Source organism: Populus trichocarpa, chromosome 8 (genome assembly GCF_000002775.5).
Source record: "Populus trichocarpa isolate Nisqually-1 chromosome 8, P.trichocarpa_v4.1, whole genome shotgun sequence".
Lineage (NCBI taxonomy): Eukaryota > Viridiplantae > Streptophyta > Magnoliopsida > Malpighiales > Salicaceae > Populus > Populus trichocarpa.
Genome location: NC_037292.2, coordinates 18,376,284 through 18,399,108, shown reverse-complemented (window position 1 = coordinate 18,399,108; position 22,825 = coordinate 18,376,284). Strand labels below are relative to the sequence as shown.

Sequence of the window (22,825 nt, the reverse complement as noted above, 5' to 3'; positions counted from 1 at the left end):
ATTGATTATGAAGATATATTCTCACCACTTGTGAGGATTACTTCAGTTCGCCTTATTTTAGTTATAGTCGCACATATGGACTTAGAGTTATACTAAATGGATGTTAGAACTGCATTTCTCAATGAAGAACTAAATGATGAGATCTATATGGATCAGCTTTTAGGATTCGAAACTAAAAGACAAGAGCACAAAGTTTGCAAGTATAAAAGATCCATATATGGTTTTAAGCAAGATTATAGACAATGGAACATCAAGTTTCATCAAGCTATCTTTAAGGATGATTTTACAATGATGGAAGAAGACCATTGCATGTATTTAAAACGTTCTAACAATAGTTTTATAATATTGCCCTTATATGTTGACGACATCTTAATAGATAGAAATAATAAAAAAAATGATTGATACTACTAAAAAGTGATTATCATCAAATTTTGAAATAAAAAATATGGGTGAGGCCAACTATATTCTTGGTGTGAAAATTATAAGAGATCGTGCTAGAAGGATTTTGGATTAATTTAAGAGACTTACATCAAAAAGATATTAGAGCGCTATCACATGCAAGATAGCAAACCAATGGACACTCCTGTTGATAAAAACTTGAGCTTGAGCCATGATATGTGTCCCAAGACTCTAGAAGAAAAAGAGAAAATGTCATGAGTACATTATGCTATTGTCATTGGTAGTTTGATGTATGCAATGATATGCACACGTCCCGATATATGTTATGTCGTTAGACTGTTTAGCCGATATCAATCAAACCTTGGTCAGAAATACTGAATGACAATCAAAAGATTCATATGAAGGCTTATAATGATTAATAATGAATAAATGCCATTAGTATATCATGTTATTCATTATTTGTTTTATGGAATATATTATGAGTATCATATAGTACATTTGTTAAAGTATGTTGATAGACTTAGATTGACCCACTCACATGAGCAATCACATTTAGCGCTTGTAAGGAAAGTAGAGATGAGACTATTTAAGTTTTAATGCTCAATAAGCAACTTGGGCACAATGAGAGCAATTTTATCTCAAAGTAATTATTAAAAAGTCACCTTAGTTGGGATCAAGATGAGGTTCTTAAATAAAAGAATTAACATGAATGAATTCTCACCATTCATTTGTCTATTATGATTGAAGCCGAATATAAAATTATTCATCTGCCACTAATGACAGTGAGCAAATGAGAATTTCTGATTTGAAGTCTATGTTTTTTTACGACAAGACTAAGAATCGTATGATGTATTTCCTTTAACAAGGAGAGCAATGACATACACTCTTTGTTTTCAGAAAAGAAAAGAGTAAGCTCCACTATAACATGTATTGCATACTACATATGCTAACGACCATTACAAAAATAAAGAATGGGTCCCTGCTTCTTTATTATGTGAGTCTTGAAGATCATATGTAAGATCTCAAAATCTTACCCTTTGTGACTTTTGATTGTATCATGAGGTGATGTATAAATGATCGCTACTTTAGGAGTATATCCTACGGTTATGGAATAATTCAGCTTAAAGGAATACTCTTAGAAAAACAAGTTAATTTAGATTTGATTGATACGAGTGTGAAAGAAAAAATAATTTTAGTTCTATATCTGTTACTTGTATTCACCGACCAGGATCATATCGCTCGAATAAATTTGATATGGTTTATAATACTTGTAATTATAAGAATTGATTGGCTATGAAATTCTCGAGGGATTGAATTATATTCAGTCACGTGTGACTAAAAATGCTTGGGATGTTGATGTCTCCTAGATGACCTGTAGTAGGTTTCTATATTGGAGCTCCTTTTACTGTGTGCTTCAGGTTGCACAGTCTATTCGTCTAATATGAAATTCTTGTGCAAGTTTGAAATATAATGTATTAGATAGATTTAGTCTTTCATGGGCGAGTAAGAGATGTTGGTTATTGGGTTATGCCTGGTCTGCCCATGAGGGATAAGCCTAATTCAAATATTTAGAGGAGTTACCAAAATAATTTACCGCTTCCTCTACTTATATATATATATAGCGGCATAACCCATATGAAGATGTAAGTTTTCATTGTTGAAAGAATATAGTTTTCTCTTTCTCTTCTCGCATCTTGAACTCTCTGCATTAACCTGATAATATTTACAAAAATATTCATACTATAAAATATCTTTTTAATTCTAGTAATTAAAGTAGTACTAAAGCAATTAATTCAGGTACAAGAAAACAAATTCTCATATCAAAAGTAAATCTCACTTGAAATCTATAGTTTCTTTTCTAGATTATGACAATGCTACGTGATTTGTGGTATGGTGGCAAAATTGAGTTGTTAAACTAGAAAATGCAGGCATAATCTGAGGATTTGACTTGATTCAACTCTGGTAATTAAGAAACTAGGAGGTGAAAGCTACACTGACTTGCCTGTAATTGAAAGTCCTGAGCTTTTAAGAGAATCAATGGCATGGATATAAGCATGTGTTTTTTGAATGGCACAACTCCATATTGGTGAATTATATGTGGTGAAGTCGCATCCTGAAGACTGAAATAAACTACAGGCAAGCCCAATTCAATCGGGCATTATGTAAAATGTAGGAACTTCCCACTTAGAATTAAGACATAGCTACCTTTTTTTCTCTTTTCTTTATCGCATCTAAGAAATCTAATGCATTCAACAAAGTGAATAATAGATGCCTCCTAGAGGCTCATGAACTTGCTTGCTTTCGGTTTACCTTTACAGGCTTTATTTTCTTCAAGTGGTATAAAGAATTGATCCTAGCTCATTTTAGGATAGTGCACGGCTCTTCTTTCTTGCTTCTTTGGAAACCCAAGAGTTCTTCATTTGATTGAGACTCACAATTAAATAAAAAATGTTTAGAATATTATTTTATTAAATACAAAAACATATTCGGGGATTTAATTTATTCAATACCATTAAATTTTGATTTTGTTTTTGAATAAAATTATAGCATTCTTTTTTTAACATCAACAAGCTATCTTTTTGTGTGATCTACATGATTTTTTACTTGAATTTTTTTCCATTAGTTTTCCATGCATCTCTATTTTTATTATTTTGTAATTATATACAAATAGATTTCAAATAATAAAGTTATTAGATAACAAGTTCATGACTCGAGTCAGGAGTTTGGTGGGTTGACTTGATTTAACCCGGGTCAACGCAAAATACCATCATTTCAATATTAAAATTAAAAAGCTAAAAAACATTGCCTCCATTTTGTTAGGATTAAACAAGGTTTTGAATAGGTCGACTGGGTTGTGTTTGGACTTATCTGTTCCATCAATTTACATAAGACCAACTAAAACAATGTTTAATTTGAAACTTGTACAGACAAGAGCTTGGAAAATAGGTTCTCCAAGGTGACCTAGCAGGCAAGACCAGATTATATAACACTATCAAAACATTCCCTACAACAACATGTGGGTAATGTATTATTCTTATATTTTTAATATATTTGTACCAGAGTTATTAAAAAATAATAATTCAAACTTGCTTTTATTATCTAATGTTGTCTAAAAAAATATTTGAAAAAAGAGTATGATAAAAAGGGAATGTATTAACTAGATAAAATGGTTTTAATATGAGGGAGACATTTTTTATTTTGATTTAAAAATATCCAAAATTTGTTTGATTTTTTTTTGATTTTTTTTAAAAAATTTCATTAAGCAAAGGACATATAACAAAAAATTTATATTTTTTTGAGGATGAAAAAAATTAATTAAAAAAATAATTTTTTTTGTGGGTGAAAAAACTTAATAAAAAGTGGAGGGATTATAATAGCATATTATTTTATTTCAATAAAATAAATTATTGCTTTTGTTAAAAAAAATAATGGGATAAAAATAAATGAAAATAATTGAACAACTCCCAACGATAAGATATTATATATTTTAATTTGCATCTATTTTTCATATTTTTAATTTAGTGTTTTACTATCATTAAACTTGTTTTTACATTTATTTGTGTATATAATTATTAATTTTTTTTTATTAAAACAAGTCTCAATCTCTCACCTCACAATTAAAATATTTCTTGATGAGAAAAAAATAACAACACTTGCAATTGCCTATTCTACTTTTCTTTAAAAATTAATTTAATGTAACTCGAGGCAAAATACGGATAGTTAGACCAGAACATCGGTTCGTAGGAAATGGAGGGCTTTTGAACATGTAGCAGCACAGTTTATGCAACTGCCACTCTACGCTTTTACCATGTAAATACATGCCTTTTCCTCTTTGGAATTCTTACAAGCCATCGCTGCCCTTTTCGAAATAGGGTTCAATCAACAACTTCGTAAGAATTAAACATCTTTTTTTCACTTTTCCAGATGACATTTGCATCGTTGCTTTGTTGCAGGATCACTGACCTTGAACCCTTTGATCCATTGCTTAAATTAAGATTTGTGCAGCAAGATTGATCAACAAAACACTTGCAGAGAAAAATCAACAATCCCCTCTGCAATTTTACCCTTTTTCTTACAGCAAACTTCATGGCTTTGTTTGGCCTAACATTGCTGATCTCTAGACACTCTGACTTTTGCTTCACAATTGCCTATACTCTTCGTACAAAAAATCCATAGCCCTTTGGCGTTGGTTTGTCCTGCTCAATGCATCTTTATACGCTGCAAACTTTGTTTGCGATACAGATGTTGAAAGGTCACCCGCAGTATACTATCTAGTAATCTCCGAAATGGATTGCCCTTTCTGTTCTGCCCACTAAGCTAGGCTGGTGATGCATTTAATATATATTATACATGTGAATTTGACTCAATATGGTGCTATGGAAGCAAACATTTGGTGCCCGTGACAGACAAGGATCGAATCCATAATCACACATCTAAATTATTGCCCTACCAGTCTACCAAATGAAACGTCATCTTGACTACATCTTGTTATTGTTGAGAAGAATAATGCTATACCTATAGTCTATAGATAGCCCTATAACCTGTGGCAGGGAGATCCTCTCACGAGAATGGGGAGGGTAGCAGCCTCTCCAACGATTTTTCTTTTCTTTTCTTTTCTTTGCACAGTATACATTTAGGTCCCTATAGTTTATGAAGTGTTCAATTCTGTTCCTATATTTCAAAATTTATTTGCAATTATATCCTTGATTTGTGGTTTTTCTTCTTTTCAAAGCTAAAAAATCCATCCTTCCATGCGTGCATGTGTATAACATACATATAATTTTCTCAAGTAAATAAAACACACACTCTTGAGGATGCTTGAAAGATTTAAAAGTAAGAGTCTTACACTCACTTTATTAAATCGTTGTTTACTATTAACATGAATAAAATTGAGTGTTGACATTATTCGCCATTGCCTTTAACATCTTGATGAATTTAGTATTATTAAACTCGGCCGGATTCTAGACCTAGCTGTTATCAAGTTTTAAAAAAATGGATAGAAATTAACTGAGCCAAGCCAAACTTAGATGACCCAATAAATCAACCCATGATTCGATCATAATTTAGTTTGATTTTTTCTAAAAAAATTCAAAACAATGCTATTTTAACTTCTTGTTTTTGTAAAAAATATATCTTGAAAAGACGCATTTTGGATTGATTAGGATCAACTCGGGTGACCCGCCTAACTAATGACCCGGGCATCAAACCGGATTTAATAACTTTGGTTCAACCTTGGATTTAACAATATCTGCGCACATTCCATGAAAACTTCAAATCTCTCGTCAAGGTTCTGACAGGTGCAAGTTGATTGTTGTTTTTTAGCCACTGTGAGCATGTGATGGTCATCTCTCTGGATCTCAATTTGGCAAGAGAAGAGCGCTCGGAAATGGCCCCGAGGTTCTGGTGCTAATTCGAGTAGTGTCCCTTTCATGACAATCTCAAGAATGCTATCATTTACTGGCCTCCACCGCACCAAACAAAGCCACTGGATCACCCTCAGGCACAGCTATGCATATGAAAAAAATCAATCAGTAATTATTTTTGTGTTCTATTTATATTTACTAGTACGAAGAAAGCGTTGTAAAATCTAATGAATGAAGAAGAATTACCAAGGATCGATGGTAAAATCTAGTAAATGGTTACATGGTTCCTGCACCCGTGATGATACTGTGAAGCTTCTACTGTCAAGTCAACATGCTGTCTGTATCAGATGCATTTAGCATGTGATAAAAGTAAATACAATTCTGATTTCTGTACTAGGAATATACTTCCACATGAAATGGCAGATGACTTGATCGATAATGTAGCTGTTGTCTCTCTTTCCTAGTAAAAAAACATTTTTCACTGTTATCCTCTCATACACTATGACCCTCTGTAAAGATTTTACTAACTTAAATATCGAAGAATTTCTACTTATATATAAAATCTCTTTTTCACAGGAGAATATGAACAACCTGAACCCAAAAAAGAAGGGAATCTCTCCTCTCTTTTTTTAATGCAATGAGGGCTCAACACCCCCACAATACTAATGAAGCTAAAATTCTTCCAATATCAAGTTCTTTATAAAGCCAAAATAACTAAGAAAAATCATGGCACAGCACACTCAATGAGAAGAAGAAACAAAAAAGAATTTGGCAGTGATACGATCATTGAAGCATGTGAAGATAAGTGAACACGGCAAAGTTTGTTTTCTTTCACATCTCTTCACCTCCTTGGATACAAGGCAATGGTCAATGTCTTGTCTTTTAAGTAGCAGAAATTGAGGGACCAATGAAGTTTGCAATTTGTTTGCAAGTGTCACGGGGATTTGTTCCAAACCTTCAATCCTCTGCACAAATTATATAACTTCACTCTCTTATCCTCTATACAATAAGTCAATTCCATTCTTCTTCTTCTTCTTCTTGAGCTTCACAATATGTCTAAGAGTTCTGTTTCTTGTTTTGCTAAATCCCATGATCATGAGAGACCAGATCTTGAATCCATAAGGGGAATTGTAGATTCGATCAATGAATACATGATTGGATTCTTGGAAAATGTTGAATCTTGGAATTCTTTGAAATCACAGTGTACTTCAATGCTAAATACAATTCAAAACCAGAAGTTCTTTGAATTCTCTGAGCACTCTGTCCTCTCAAATCTTTACTGGGGAATTGAAAGCATTGAAGCTGCAATACAAGCAAAATTCCCAGAAGAGAAAACTGATCATCTCAGGAACTCAGAAAGGTTGCTTCAGGTTCCAGCATTGCTTGATGAACATGGGGTCACAGCAGGAATTCAAAACCAGTTCTTAGTATGCTTTTCATACTTCTACCTCTCAGCCATTAAAAAGCTACAAAATGATGAGTGGCAGGTTGCGCTACATTATTTACAGGCAATGTTGGTCTCCCCTAGACTTGTTCGAACAGAATTCGCACCGGAGTTTTGTCGAGTTCTTTTTCCTCTAAGCAACAAATCTGAGATAGAGGATGAATCTTCCTGGGATTTTGGTGAGGACAATACTGATGAAGCAATCAGACAAATTGCGAGGAGGTACAAACACTGGTTAATGTATTGTCAGATCATGTTGCATGGAGAGACTTCTGGGCACTGCAGAAGCAGAAATACTTCTTCCCCTGATAAAGAATCACAAGATTTATCGTAAGTTCTTGGCCTACTATCATCATAGTTGATGAAAATAAAAACCAACTCAATAATTTTAACGTGACAGTGAGGCCACAGATTTAGTTTGAGCCTTTTGATTAACCTAGGATCAGCTATGGAGATGTACTGTAGAGAGCATGATTATTATCTTTTTAAGTTTATCTTTGGAAATTTTAAGAATCTGGATCCCCCGAGCCATCCCATAATTATTAGCTCAATACAGGCATGTGATGAAGAGCAGCAGTGATCTTTCGAATTCAGTTAAGCAAGGACACTGCTTGCATAATTATCATAAGGTGAGTCTTAGTTATCTTTCATCTTATCCATGTATTAATCTGACTGCATGAAGCTATTCAAAAGGGATTCCAGTACTGAATTTACAAACTACACATTGTTCACATGATTCGACAATTAATTTTATAGTGTTCGTTTGTGAAATCTTACATCCATCTCATATGATACAGAAATTAATGCAGTATGAGAAGGTGCATCCGCTTGATCTTCAAGGAAATAGAATTGAAGGCACAGCGAATGAACCTATGTCAAACGATATCCAAGAATTTCAGTATTATAGCAATGCTCTGAAACATTTGGATCAAGTTCCAAAGGTCAACATTCAGAATGCAAACCTTGAAAAGTGTAAAAGCATCAGACGCCTTGAGGAAATACTGATGGAAGGCGAATTGGACTCGCCAACTTCAGTAAGTTCATGCGACAGTTATGATTTGGAAGAACATAATTCAGAGGTAATTACTTGATATGTGGAATATGCATGCCTTTTTCTGGTATTTCAGCAATGCTACTTTCAAAGTACTTCCAGCAGCTGTTTTTTGAGAGTAACAAGGCTGAACGCTTATTTATATGTTGTTCATGAATCAGGAAAATATGGATGATAGTAAAAACTCAACAACTACTACAAGAACAGGTGTTCATGATCTGCAAGCAGAATGTTGGGATCAGTTATGTTCAAAATATTTTTATTTATTGTCCAAGCATGTTATAGATAAATGAACATCGAAATTATACTTACTTGAAATATTCAATTACAATGACTTCAACAGGATGCTGCAGGCTCCTTGTTCCACAGTGCATTCAATGTCCACAACAAAGATTTTGCCACATGCTTCTCAGCACCGAATGCGGGAAGAAGCCAGTGAAGTAAATATAGATGACTTGTTTTCTGAAAGATTCTTAAGTTCTGTCAGCGATTTAGATTTACGTGTCTTGGAACTCGGAGGTAAAAGATCAGACATCCAGTGGAATTCCCATCTAAAAAAGTCATCTCAGAAGCTAGTTCAACACAGAGCTATAGCGACAAAACAGGACCCACATAGCCGGGAAAACTTCAATAAATTCTGTGTGCATTACAGAAGAGACTCCAGTGCTGAGTTTATAGGGGATATTGAGAAAGTAATTTCAAAACTATGTTTCTCAGAAGGTTTAGCAAAGTTTGATGAAGATTATGCTGGAGAAGTGATGACCATTTACAAAATGCTGAACAATAAAAGAGGAGTGAAGTATACTATGTTGAAAGATGTAATGCTGGATCAACTTCTGACAGCTATTTCAACTTCCAAAGAGGAAAGAGTTATAAGGGCATCGGTTTCTATACTTACAACTATCATATCGATAAACAAGTCTGCTATAGAGGACATCAAGAATAAAGGCTTGAGGCTGTGTGATTTGGCAACTGCTTTGAAGCGAAATGTGCATGAGGCCGCTATTCTTATTCATATGATAAATCCATCTCCAGCAGAAATGAAGACATTAGAACTCTTGCCAGCATTGGTTGAGGTCGTGTGCTCTTCAAACAGTTACATGGAAAGACCAGCGACACCTCTTCTGACACCTCCTGCAGCATCATTGATGATTATTGAAGTCTTGGTCACTGCATTTGACTGTGCAACTAATAACACGCACTTGGCTGCAATCAATTCTCCTCGTGTTCTTCGGGAACTCCTCAACGTCGCTGGAAATAACAATCTGGAAGGATATGTCTCCTTGGCCAATGTTATAGTAAAATGCATGCAGTTTGATGGGCAATGCAGAGAATCAGTAGCACAATGTATTCCAGTGGCTCCATTTATACGTCTACTCCAAAGTAATGAGAAGGGTGCCAAGTTCGCAGCACTTCGGTTTTTCCATGAACTACTTCGCATGCCAAGGTACGAGTTTCAGAATGAAAATACTCGCATGCTATGGTTCTCTGTGCAGTATGTGGTTTCTGTACTTAGGAAAAATATCCTCAAGTGTTTTTTTTTTCTTTTTTGTCAGATCACCAGCTACGAACTTATTGCAGCAGATAAGAAAAGAAGGCGGCACCAAAATTATGAAAGTATTGGTTTATTGTGTCCGAGAACTTCCAACTGATTACCAACTCTTGGCAGCAAATTTACTGCTTCAACTAGACACATTGGTAAGTGTGTAATAATTTGAATGTATAATCTTAAAGCTAATTACTGTCATTTCCTCCACTCACTTTTAGAAAGAAAACATGGATTCATACCATGGCCAGTTGCTGTTGGATAAGACTTTAATTGATGTGGCCAGACATTGAACACATGCAGGAAGAATCATCTGAGAAAGGTTCATTCAAAGAAGAGGCTATACAGGTCATCCTCAAGTCAGTGGATTCTGAAGTAAGCTCTCCTACACAACAGTTATCTGCATTCATTTTTGCAAACCTTGGAGGAACTTATGCCTGGACAGGGGAGCCATACACTGTGGCATGGCTAGTAAAAAAGGCAGGCTTGACCTCCTTGTGTCACCGAAATATGATTAGAAACTATGATTGGTTGGATCAAAACCTGCAGGTGAGTGTTAATAATATACAAAAATAAATCAATTTCAATATGGTAACAACTATCCAGATTAAGTGAGGTGCATGAAAATAAAATGCAGGATGGTGTAGTTGACTCATGGAGCAGCAAGATTGGAAAGCATGTAATTGACGTAGGAAAACCTGTCTTCCATGCTTTAGAGAAAGGTCTAAGGAGTAAGGCAAAGAGGGTTTCTCGGGACTCTCTCACCGCAATTGCATGGATTGGATTTGAAATTGCAAGGTGTCCTACTAGCCTAAGATATTCTGCGTGTGAGATCTTGCTTGGTGGAATAGAGCAATTTCTGCACCCTGGATTGGAGCTTGAAGAAAGACTTCTGGCATGTTTGTGCATCTATAACTATGCTTCCGGAAGAGGTAATATGAGCACAAAAGCAACTCTAAATGTGAATGATCATTTTTAAGTCCATCATGACACTCACAACATATGAACAATCCGATTCATTCAGAGTAATTCAACACTTACTAACAGTTATAATTCTTGTCATGAAGCATTAATATCACTCATTTTTCTCTGGGATTTGTTATTATCGTATACCAATGTCTTGCATCCTCCGCTGCTGAGATTCACATTAGCACGAGTGACACAGTAATGAACAGGCAAAATCCAATCAACTCCAATTCAAATGCATTTTATTTTCTCTGAGTAGGGATGCAGAAACTAATTCATTTCTCCGAAGGAGTACGGGAATCGCTGAGACGTTTCTCAGGAGTAACCTGGATGGCAGATGAACTGCATAGAGTAGCTGACTATTATTTGCCCAACCAATCGGTTAGTATTCTTTGACACTACTAGTAGTTGTGCAGATGTTAGATGCCCTCATGACTGTCCTATCAAAATTCTTAATATGACAAAACAGCGTATTTCCTGCGTTCACACACAAATTTTGGAGGCAAGTGATAGCAGCAGCGGAGCCATAACTTCCCTCATCTACTACAAGGGACTGCTTTATAGTGGACATTCAGATGGTTCAATCAAGGTATGAAATAGACTCATCTTGTATTTTGGATAGTCAATTAGTCACTGTTAGAGATGGTAAATGTCATCAAATCCAGCGTTACTATTTTCTGTAGTTTGACTTATGGGAATGTTGATCAGGTTTGGGACATCAAACAGCAGTCAGCCACAATTATATGGGACTTGAAAGAGCATAAAAAAGCAGTGACATGTTTTTCACTCTTTGAAGCAGGGGAGAGCCTTCTGAGTGGATCTTCTGACAAAACCATTAGGGTATAAAATTGTCTCATTGCAAAGATTACTGTTCTTTCATCAGCCAACATAATGCAAGAAGTTTGAATTATGTATTTTGTGAACCACAACCCTTCTTCTAACAGGTTTGGAAAATGGTACAAAGGAAACCGGAGTGCACTGAAGTCATAGCTATGGAGGAACCGATTCGACAGTTAGAAAAATATGACCAAATGATTTTTGTTATCACCCAAGGCCACAGAATGAAGGTAATAACTAATAAGGCCATACATATGTGGAGAGAAGGAACTTGTAATGCTCTTGGAAAATTATTTATCAGATTACCATGATCTACTGAAATTTTTACTTCAAGGTCTATGATTCATCAAGAACAGCCAGAGACATCTGTAAGGCTAAGAAGGTGAAGAGCATGAGAGTGGTCCAGGGAAAGATTTACATAGGCTGCAAAGATTCAAGCATACAGGTACAGCTTAAGAGCCTCTTTTGATGCATCCTTGTGCAGCAACTGGACATTAAAACAGTGTGTGACACATTCTTTCAGGAATTAACCATAGCAACTAAGAGGGAGCAGGAGATCAAGGCACCAACAAAGAGTTGGATAATGCAAAAGAAACCCATCAATGCAATTGTTGTCTACAGAGATTGGCTTTATAGTGCAAGTTCAGTCATCGAGGGTTCAAAAGTTAAGGTAAGAGCCATACACATAAATCTAGGTACTGTGCTGCAAGAAGCTTTCCGTGACGCAGAATATTACAGGAATGGAGAACACATCATAAGCCCCGTATATCTATAGCAGCAGACAAGGGCAGGAATGTGTTACTAATGGGAGTAGTGGAAGACTTCATCTACTTAAATTCCTCCTCGTCAACCAGCACCCTTCAGGTACAGCTAACAAGTTGCATTTTATACTGTTCAGAGGACTTTCTGCTTAGTTGCTGAGAGCCATTATAACTTCGAATACTACATGTGAAACTAGATTTGGTTAAGAGGGATGCAACAGAAAGTGGGCAGGATTTCTGCAGGCAGCAAAATAACAAGCCTTCTTACTGCCAATGACATGGTTCTATGTGGAACTGAGAAAGGACTGATTAAGGTTGGTTCATTTCTATTATGGACTTCATTTTCTTCAAGCACTTAGGGTTCCTTTGTTAACGCGGCCAACAAACACACACTTAAGCAAGTCAATGATTGTCCTCACTGCAACTTTTTATGATGGACAGGGCTGGATACCACTCTAGTGCACGATATTGCTCCAGCAATGTATAGCTTCTGATCGATGCAGTATACACGGTTATGATGTAAGTAGCAGGGTTTCGTTGTTGGTCCCATATGAACAGAAGAACTATAAGAGCACACGCAATCGGTTGTTGTAAATTTTACCCTCAAAGAACATATTTGTGAAATGTGAAGTACAGTTCTACTACAGAAATAAAGATAAATAGACTTTTAGCTCAGCTATAAACAAAATCAAAGGACGATTAGTGTTGCGAATTCCTTTCAAATAAACAAAATCAACAGCTGACAAAACAAGAACAACAAATGCAGCATTGCACGCGAAAATAGCGATGAACTATGGGAATATTAAAGATGGCTCTGCCCAACAGATTGATCTAATAACCTATTGCAGTGTTTTTAAACCCGGACCGGCCCGGCCCGGCGGGCCGACCCGGGACCCGGCCGACCCGGGTTTGGCAAAAAACCGGTCAGTGCAACGACCCGGTCAAACTGGCGGGTCAACCCGTGACCCAGGCGACCCGGGTGAGACCCGACCAAGACCCTGTTTTTTTTTTTTTTTCAAATGTGGAATTTGTAACCCATTAGTATATATACTCTATGTTCCAAAAAAAAAATTATGTTTTTTTAATGTGGGATAAAAAAAGTTTTGGTTTAAATACTTTAACTTAAAAGGATAATATAGTATCTTTTTAATGTGAGATTTGAAACCTATTAGTATATATACTCAATATTCACAAGAAAAAAACTATGTTTTTTCAATGTGGGATTTGAAACCCATTAGTATATATACTCTATGTTCCCAAGAAAAAAATTATCTTTTTTCAATGTGGGATTGAAAACTTATTAGTATATATACTTTATGTTCCCAAGAAAAAAGTTATCTTTTTTCAATGTGGGATGTGAAACACATTAGTATGTATACTCTATGTTCACAAGAAAAAAAGCTATGTTTTTTCAATGTGGGATAAAAAACTTTTTTGGTTTAAATACTTCAACTTAAAAGCTTAACATAATATCTTTTTAATGTGGGATAAAAAACTTTTTAAAATATTCTTTTAAACTTCATTATTTACAATATGTATAGCCTATATTTACATGGATTTTTTCTTATTTTTTTCATATAAAATATTAAAACTTTAATTTTTTTTAATTTTTTCGGGTTGATCTGGGTTGACTCGAGTCGACCCATGAAACTCGGAACCCGGCCCCTTGGCTGGGTCAACCCCCGGGCCAGGTTTAATAACTATGACCTATTGATTCAAAATTCAACTCATGTTAGATTTTATTTTGAACTAATTTAGATATTAATCGAGTCATTCGAACAAGACTTAGCCAAGTCAACTTCAAAAATATTTATAATTTTTTTATTTAAAACCATGCCACTTTATTTTAACACAAGACACATACCTTGGAGATGTTTAATAACTATGACGTGGATAGACAAGCCACATATTCAGCTTTCAACAAAAAAAAGACAAATCATCTTATAAAAATTGTTTCAAGAAGTTTCTTGGCCTACAATGTTTTTCCTTGCCTTTAATTTTTTTTTAATTATAATTGTAATGTAATTTGTTGAATTTAATATAACAAATTTATCTAATAATTTCATATAGAAAGAAAGGTGAAGTCTTGAATTTGATTATCACTTCCTTCATAAACTCTAATAATAATATCACCCAATCACTAAAGGGAAAAAAACTTGATAGCAATTAATGATTAGATTCACTATTATAATATATGTAATTATGTAATAAATAGTCGAAAATCATTCATATATATCAACTTGATTTGTAACTATTTGTTAAGCTAATGGCTTAACAAAGAATGTGAAAAGAGAAACAAAAAGAATATGAGAATAAGAGATAAAGATTAGAAGAAAAAATTGTATTTTTGTATTATTACTTCACTTACAAGAAATGAATGTTTACACATTTATACTTTTGCATTCTTCAACTAACTTGAGTAACTAACTCTTTAACTTCCAACTAATTCCAACCACCTAACTAATTAAGCTTAACAACTTAAATCATGTGTCTTACATGTTATTCGATCTTCAAATCCTTTAATAGCTGCAACTAGTTTGTTCTTCATGCCAGCTACAACTAATGCTTCATTTGATTCCATCATGTGCATCTCTAATTATAACATGTGTAGAATGTGCAGAATGTAGCAATACCCTTCCATTGAAGAGATTCTTGACCTTAGAAATCTGCATAATTATGGAATTACCTTATGAATCTATGCAAAATTATAGAAATTGCAATTGAATTTTCTCTAACTCCTCCCATGTTGCATCTTCAAGGAAGGAATTTGACCATTGAATCAATCCCACTACTACAACCTTATTATCTTTTTTCTTAAACTTCTTATTTAAGATTGAACATGACAAATTATGATCTTAAATTGTTACATTTTGCACATTTTATACATGTTATAATTGGAGGTGCACGTGATGGAATCAAAGGAAGCAGTGGCAGTAGCTAGTGTGAAGAACAATAGCAGTTGCCGTTGTTGAAGGGTTTGAAGATTAAAGCACATGTAAAACACGTGATTCATGTTGTTATGCTTAACTAGTAAGTTGGTTGGAATTAGTTGGAAGCTATAGAGTTAGTTAGTCAAGTCCGTTGAAGATTGCATAAGTATAAATATGTAAACATGCATTTTTTGTAAGGCAAGTAATAATACAACAATATAATTTCTTCTTCTATTCTCTATCTCTTCTTCTTTTCTTCTTTTCTTCTTTCTATTTATCTCTTTACATTTCTTGTTAAGCCATTAGCTTATCAATTGATATTAGAGCCTAACTTCGATTGGAAGTAAATATCTTGACTCAAAAAATGGTAGAAAACAATAAAATAAAAGTTGTTGAAGAACATTGCAAGAGATTAGATGAAAGACTCCAAAACCTTCACTAGGAACTTCAAGAATCATTAGCTGATCAACAAAGAAAATGGTGAGAACAGTTCGTGGAGCAAAACAAGAGAGCTAATTAGATTAGTTTACAGATTCAAGCATTATCAAATCAATTCCAATCATTTCTTGCTAATAAAATGGCAAGGAGAGAATTGTGAGCCAATTTTAGAGGGATTTTTTTTTAATCAGAATATTAGTAGGTATAAAGATCAAAAGTAACCATGCTGATAAACCAACAAGTCAAAGTACATGAATATACAACCAGATTAGAAAAGACCAAAAGGAATAAGCTCCCTAGATAAAATAAACCCAAGCTTCAAGCCCGTACAAAAAAGAACCAGGCTGAAGACCAACATAACAAAAAACAACAATTTACAACAGAAAAGACGACAAAGGCAAAACCGAAAGCATCATCCATCAAAGGAGGTTAATCAAGGAACCAATTTAGGGGAGAGGTGCCGAAGTTAACCCATCAAGCATAAAGAATAACATAACATCAGCAACGGAGGTAGATGAAACAAGTGGATCCGAAGGCCGAAAATGAGGGCAGCCAGAGTAGTAGTTTCAAAGAGCCCACAGATAGTCATTAGGAGATGAGGCAGAGGTTAGGGAGCTTCCCACATCCGAAGCTATGAACTCAGGCAAACCAACACAACAATAACAACAAAAAGCCAGCCATAGCAAGCAGAATCCAAGGCAACACCTAGCAACAATTACTCCATAAAAAACCGCAAATAGAGATATGGATTTAGAATCCAGCAAACAGCAAATAAGTGGCCGGCCAAAGCAATCCGCAGCCTAGGAATTAGATACCTTCCATGACTCCAGCAGACACATGCATTGGACTTAGCACCTACAAGTTAAACATGTTCCACTTGAAGAGTGCAAAAAACAACAAAGCTAAGTAAAAAACCAGCCATATCGATCAGATAGCCCTGAATCAAGATGCATCCAAGACAACAAGAAGCATAGTTGTGGCCTGTAGTAGCAACAAACATGGCTGAACAACCCATACCAACTCAGCCACCAACAAATAGAAGCAGCATAACAATAATGAACATGAAGAGCAATTGCATCATATTCATCGTCATAGTAAAAAGAACCAGAGCATAACATCCATTGAAGCAAAGAGAAAGAAATTTCAACCAGCATACACAATATCAGAGTTACCGCAACAGACCATCCTCAGCAAAGAGAAGGCAAATCTTTAGGCGCAATAACAATAGAGCAATAGGGTGCCGCTTAGCAAGGAGTAAAGGGCCCAAGAAATCTCAGCCTCTAATAACGGAAGCCACACGGTAATAGAAATCAGCATGGAGATCAAACATCAGGTCAATATGAGCTTGGGATAAGAGAAACAGCTACAAAGACTTCTAAAGGAAGAACCAACATTGACAAAGCAGCTGACATATATATCTCCAGCATGCTAAACCAGCAAAACACCACAGTAGACAATAAGAACAGACCAACCAAATAAGAAGACCCAACTGATTGTCGCAAACACATGGAAGGACATACACCTTCCAAAGTGATCTAGCCTGAACAATCAAGCAACCACCACAAAGCAAATACTTCAACTAATACAATAGCCGCTAAAGGAAACAAGGAAATTAGCTTCCCAGAGAGGTTAGTAAGCACACTAAGTGAAATAATAGAAAAGGATGTTCAGGACCTCGAAGACCAATCTTGCATTCACAGTAAGCAGTCAACAACAATAGCCGCAGCTACCAGCCACAAAGCAATGAAGACAACACGTAGATGGGACAGATACCAGGAAAGACCAGTCATCCACAAGTGTATAACCCAGATAGATCTTTTATATAAAACTCGATCTAAAGCTATCCACTGCACCAGGGCTGACAATAGCAATAGAGGCAGCACCAAAAAGCCTTGGAGAACAAGAATACAGCCTAAAATATAAACCAATGATCAAGGCAAAATGCCCTATAAACAAAACCAGCACCTGATGAGAACATACCCCACACACAACCCAAAACTCCAGTCCAAACTGAAATCAAGGTCAATAGCAGATCCCTGCATCAACTACCAAAAAAGCATTAACAGCACGAGCCACCTTGCATCAGGATATGAAATCAGTAAAGAAGAGACTACATAGTAAGCAAGAATCAATAACCAGCCATAGTAGCCTGATATAATAGAGAAAAAGGAGATCACTACACCAGCTACTAGAAGATCCTTATAAACTAGCGCAATCAAGCTTATGAGGAAACCCTTGGACAAGCAACAATAACAAAGCAGTAATGAGACTATCAAAGAAAAGAAGATTGCCAGCAAGTCAGGCCCTCTAACATCATCCAACATTGATAAGGAAATGGTTTTTTTCATGAAAATGTAACACTATATAAAACAGAACTTGAAATTTGCGAAATAATACATCAACCAAATTATAAGTGCTATCAAATATTATTTTGTTTCTTTCCTCCCATATCAAATAAATCGTAAGGCCTTAAGAAACTCTTCTCATTCTAGCTTCAAGGTTCTTACTCCATGAAGCTAGTCCTTCAACAACACTATTCAGAGTTGTCATACACCTGTTTATTCTTAGCCAGAACTTTATTTTGCTCCACAAAAGCGATGTCCAACTATAAGCAAAGAATAAATGGCTATGACTCTCATCATCCTACCTACAAAAGATGCAGAATGTGTCTGTTGGAATAAACTGAAGTATATCTCTAATTCTAAGCTTCCTTATCATAACCAACCACAGAATGGAATTATATCTAGTTAAAGACCAGTGCTCCCAAACCACATTCTCCCAGCGGACAACAATGCTTTTAGACCTGAGATAATCATAAGCATTAGAAGAGAACCGACCATCACATCTTTGTCAACTTGTTATCAAAGCAATAGCTTGTGAATGCCCCCTAGAATCCTCAACAAGTTAATTCTTTAAATGAAGAATTGATTTCCATAATGGAGAAGGAGTTCTTTGAATCTGAGCATTCTAAATGAAATAGTTGCTTAAATAAAAATGATGCACCCATTGAATCCAGATGGAATCAGATTTTAAGTGTATGTTTCATAGTTGTTTGGCTAAAAAGACTCTTGTTTCTAGCCTTAATGTCAAACAAACCCAATCCCCCTTCATTTTTTGGCAGACAAACAGTTTTCCATGCCACCAAAGCAGACTTGTTTCTCAGAATATTGCCTGTCAACAAAAAGTTTCTATTAATGCAATAATTTGCCTGGTTACAAAACTCGGCATGGGGAAGATACTTAGCCAAAATTGAACTATATCATAGAAAACTAATTTGATTAACTTAAGCCTACCAGCATAAGTAAGATGTTTTCCCATCCAACTCTGGACAACTTATTCTAGCTTGTGCAACAGAGGAGAAAACTGACTTGCTAGAAACATGTGGGGCTAAGAGGAACTCTATGATATTTGAAGGGAAAAACTTTTTTTTGAATCTAGTGTCCTGAAGAATAATTTGTTTCAAACTCTTGCGTACACCACCAAAATAGATTGAAGATTTTTCTACATTTATATCCAATCTTGAAGTCTTCCTAAAGATCAATTGCTGAAAAAGAGTTTACACTGAACTTCTATCCCCACAAGAGACAAGAAGAATATCATCTGCAAAAGCAAGGTGAGAAATACCAAGCCTACCGCATTTCAGATGGAAATGAAATGCAGAATTCTGATATGCTAATTTAAGCATTCTAGAGAAGTACTTTTTGCAAGCAATGAAAAGGTATAGAGATAAAGGATCACCCTGCCTCACACCACTTCTCCCAGGAAAGAAACCATAAAGTTCTCCATTTATGGCCATCGAGTAAGAAGTTTTTTCAACACATGTCATGACTAAGTGAACAAATCTGTCAGGAAAACCAAGCAACAGAAAGAGATGCCTTAGGAAAGACCACTGAACCAAGTAAAAGGCCTTCCTAAAATCAATTTTAATAAGGCACCTAGGAGGGGCCCTTCTTCTTCCATATTACCTAAGAAGCTTTTAAACCAAATTAATATTGTCAGCCATAAGTTTACCACCCAGAAAAGCATTTTGCATAGGACTAATGATGCCATCAAGAGCTTGAGCCAATCTCGCAACTAAAATTTTTTATATCACCTTGTAGACCACATTATAGTAAGAGATTGGTCTGAAATCATTGGCAAAAGTTACATTAGCAAACTTGGGAACCAAAGCTATGATAGAGTGGTTAATTTGCTTTAAAAACTTCCTAGAAACAAAGAAGTCATTCATAGCAGCACATAAATCCTCCCCCACAACATCCTATGACTTTTTGAAGAAGAGGGGAATAACCATCAGGCCTAGGAGATTTGTCATCTCCAATACTAAATAAAGCCTTCTTGATATCATCATTAGAAACTGCAGATAAGAGGAATACATGTGAAGCTTCATCAAGACGTGGGCCACATCGAACAACGTCTATATTAAGGGGGAGAGTATCCTTTTAGGTACCCATAAGCTACTAATAAAATCTAACAAAACCTCCCTAACCTCATCCACAGAAGTAGTAATAGAACCATTACTACATTGAATGGTAGAAATGAAATTCCTTCTATTCTTCTAACTCATCAAAGTATGGAAAAAAATTGGTCCCTCTATCAAATTCCTTAAAGAAATTACATTTAAGTTTCTGAGCATAAAACATTTTTTCAGTAGATTTAAGGTTAACAGAATCCAATCTAAGTTATTTGTCACGTGTTAAAACATAAGTGTTGTCCCTGTCATTATGCAAAATAGTTTGGTGTTGTTCTAAAACAGCCTCAACTCTAGCAACCCTCTCGGAAATGTGGCTAAAATAAAGCTTATTGAGCTGCTTCAGAGGGCCCTTCAAAATTTTAAGCCTTTTGTATAAAACAAATATGGGAGAGCCATATACATTGGCATGCTAATTCTTTGAGATAAGATTCATGTAATTCTGATGTTCATCCCACATATTGAAGAACTTGAAGCTTCTTTGACCCTTTTTCTGCCGAGAGCCAATATAGACAGAAGTAGGAGAGTGATCCGAGAAGGCACCAGGAGTACTTAAGTGTATATGGGAAATTTTTTGAAGTGTCGACCAATAAGGATTCACCAAAACTCTATCGATTTTTCTCTATATCTTCCCATTTATCTAGGTGAAATGGCAGCTTGTAAAATTCAGGTCAGTAAGCCCAAGATTAGAGCAACAATCTCTAAAGTCTGAGACTTTGTAGTTGGAGACTGGCTCTCCATTATGCTTATCATCTTGAGATAAAAGTAAGTTAAAATCACCCAAAATAATCCAAGGAGAAGTAAAATACCATTTCCAAAAGTCTTCCCAAATGGATCTTTTAGCAATTACAGTGTTATAGCCATACACAAAAGTTGCAACATAACTATATTGATTAACTAAACTGCTTATGCTGACATGAAAACCTTGAGTAGAAAAATCAATAAAATCAACATTAATAGTGGAAAGGTTCCAAAAGACCAAAATTCTAGCATTATTGGCAGCTCCAGCATTAGTTAAAAACTTTCAATTCCTTAACCTGAATTTATGCATGAAGGATACCTTGGAAGAAATCAACTTAGTTTCTACACGACCACAAACAACCATCATGTTCTTTTTCATAAGGTTCATTACCTCATGTTATTTTATAGGGATGTTAAGCCTTCTGACATTCCAACAGTGAATTAACATCAACTGACTGAAGTGGTAGGAGGTCCCCTACCACTTTCTTGTGCTTTGCTAGCATGTTTCCTTGCCCCATTTCTGGTGGTCACACCTATAAAGGCTCTTTCACAAACCCTTTCTTCTATGACTACATCAGCCTTAACAACATTCTTGCCCATATGATTACGTGACACAACCTGAGCAACATTACCTTCAGACAATCCACTTTTATGAGAAACTGTAATGCTTTTTATTCCTCTTTCCCCTGATAAATTCCTAGTCACCAACCTCGACTTCAGCTTCAGCTTGCATACTCCAATAGTGGGCAATCAAGAATGAGTGTTATAAGGGGTTAAGAATCATGTATAAGGTGATCCAATTAGTAATCAAGAACATCACAGGGTAGGGAATAATCCACCTTTTTCAAGGATTGATATACCAATATTTTAGGGAGATAATCCTAATGGTTGGTTAAGGAAATGTAAGAAATTCTTCAAGATCAATTAACTCTTGTATAACAATGGGTTGAAGTAATATATTTTTACTTAGAAAGGAAGGAAGAGATATGGTTTGAGGGTTACGTGTGTGACATTGAATGTATGATAAGTTGGGATGAATTTTCAGGAGCTATGTGCAATAGATTTGACAGTAGAGATGATATAGTGAAGAATTCAATAAGTTAGTGCAAGAGGGCAGTGTAGATGAATATGTAGAGAAGTTTAAGGAATTAGAATCTCTTATGCATGGATTGAACCCTTCACTTCCTGAATCCTACTACATTTCTAGTTTTGTTAGTGGATTAAAGGAAGATATTAAACTTATGCTAAAGATACTCAAACCAATGGCATTGACAATAGCTTTTGAGCAAGCCAAATGACAAGAGGAATCAAACAATGCTTAGGTAAGGAAAAATAAGTTTGTGCCAAGAATAGTAAGATTAGGGAATATGGCTTATCATTGAATGCTTTGATTGACAATTATGCTCAAAATACTATCAGAATCACATAAAGCTATCAAGGAAAGGAATTAATTGTTCTCATTGATAGTGGAAGCACCCACAACTTAATTGATGAACAAGTTATTAAAGAAGTACAAACTTTCATTGTTAATTCTTCAATATTAGTAGTGATTGTAGCTAATGGTAGTGTTATGCTCTGTGACTCTTATACTTTTGGTTTTAAATGGTTCATGCAAAACTATGAATGTATAACATATTTCAGGATTTTAAAACTAGGCAGATATGATGTTGTGCTGGGGGTAGATTGGTTAAGAAAATATTCCTCGATCTTATTTGATTTTATCAAAATAAAGATATCCTTTAAAAAGGAAAAAAAGAGTGATAAAATTGAAAAGAATTATGGATAAAGCTAGCCTTTAATGTATTATAGTAAGGAAAGTCCATAAAAGTTTAAAAGAAGCTTTAATAAGGTTTGTAGGACAATTCTTCTTAGTAGAAGCAA

General features: G+C 35.2%; 1 protein-coding gene across 2 annotated transcripts; it reads left to right on the top strand.

The window, feature by feature from the left end:
* The first annotated feature begins 6,415 nt into the window (after positions 1 to 6,415).
* LOC18101809 (putative E3 ubiquitin-protein ligase LIN-1) lies at positions 6,416 to 13,042 on the top strand. Of its 2 annotated transcripts, XM_024606388.2 has the most exons (17): positions 6,429 to 7,536; positions 7,763 to 7,835; positions 8,004 to 8,285; positions 8,419 to 8,498; positions 8,601 to 9,704; positions 9,814 to 9,955; positions 10,107 to 10,352; positions 10,441 to 10,735; positions 11,029 to 11,150; positions 11,239 to 11,358; positions 11,478 to 11,609; positions 11,714 to 11,836; positions 11,941 to 12,051; positions 12,130 to 12,276; positions 12,345 to 12,470; positions 12,565 to 12,681; positions 12,809 to 13,042. In XM_024606388.2, the coding sequence occupies exons 1-17, from the start codon at positions 6,815 to 6,817 to the stop codon at positions 12,824 to 12,826; spliced, it is 3,960 nt and encodes a 1,319-aa protein (XP_024462156.1). In that variant the 5' UTR covers positions 6,429 to 6,814; the 3' UTR covers positions 12,827 to 13,042. The 2 variants fall into 2 exon arrangements, 1 of the variants encoding a protein (XP_024462156.1); XR_002983179.2 differs by lacking the exons at positions 12,345 to 12,470; positions 12,565 to 12,681; positions 12,809 to 13,042 and having other exon boundaries at positions 6,416 to 7,536; positions 11,963 to 12,051.
* The last annotated feature ends 9,783 nt before the right edge of the window (positions 13,043 to 22,825 follow it).

What these genes read in the sequence shown, in the direction of transcription:
- LOC18101809 (XM_024606388.2), top strand. Translation starts at nt 6,815, where the DNA reads ATGTCTAAGAGTTCTGTTTCTTGTTTTGCTAAATCCCATGATCATGAG. An exon ending in TGGAAGAACATAATTCAGAG is followed by an intron (nt 8,286 to 8,418) that starts GTAATTACTTGA and finishes TTCATGAATCAG; the next exon opens with GAAAATATGGATGATAGTAA. An exon ending in ATTCAGATGGTTCAATCAAG is followed by an intron (nt 11,359 to 11,477) that starts GTATGAAATAGA and finishes AATGTTGATCAG; the next exon opens with GTTTGGGACATCAAACAGCA.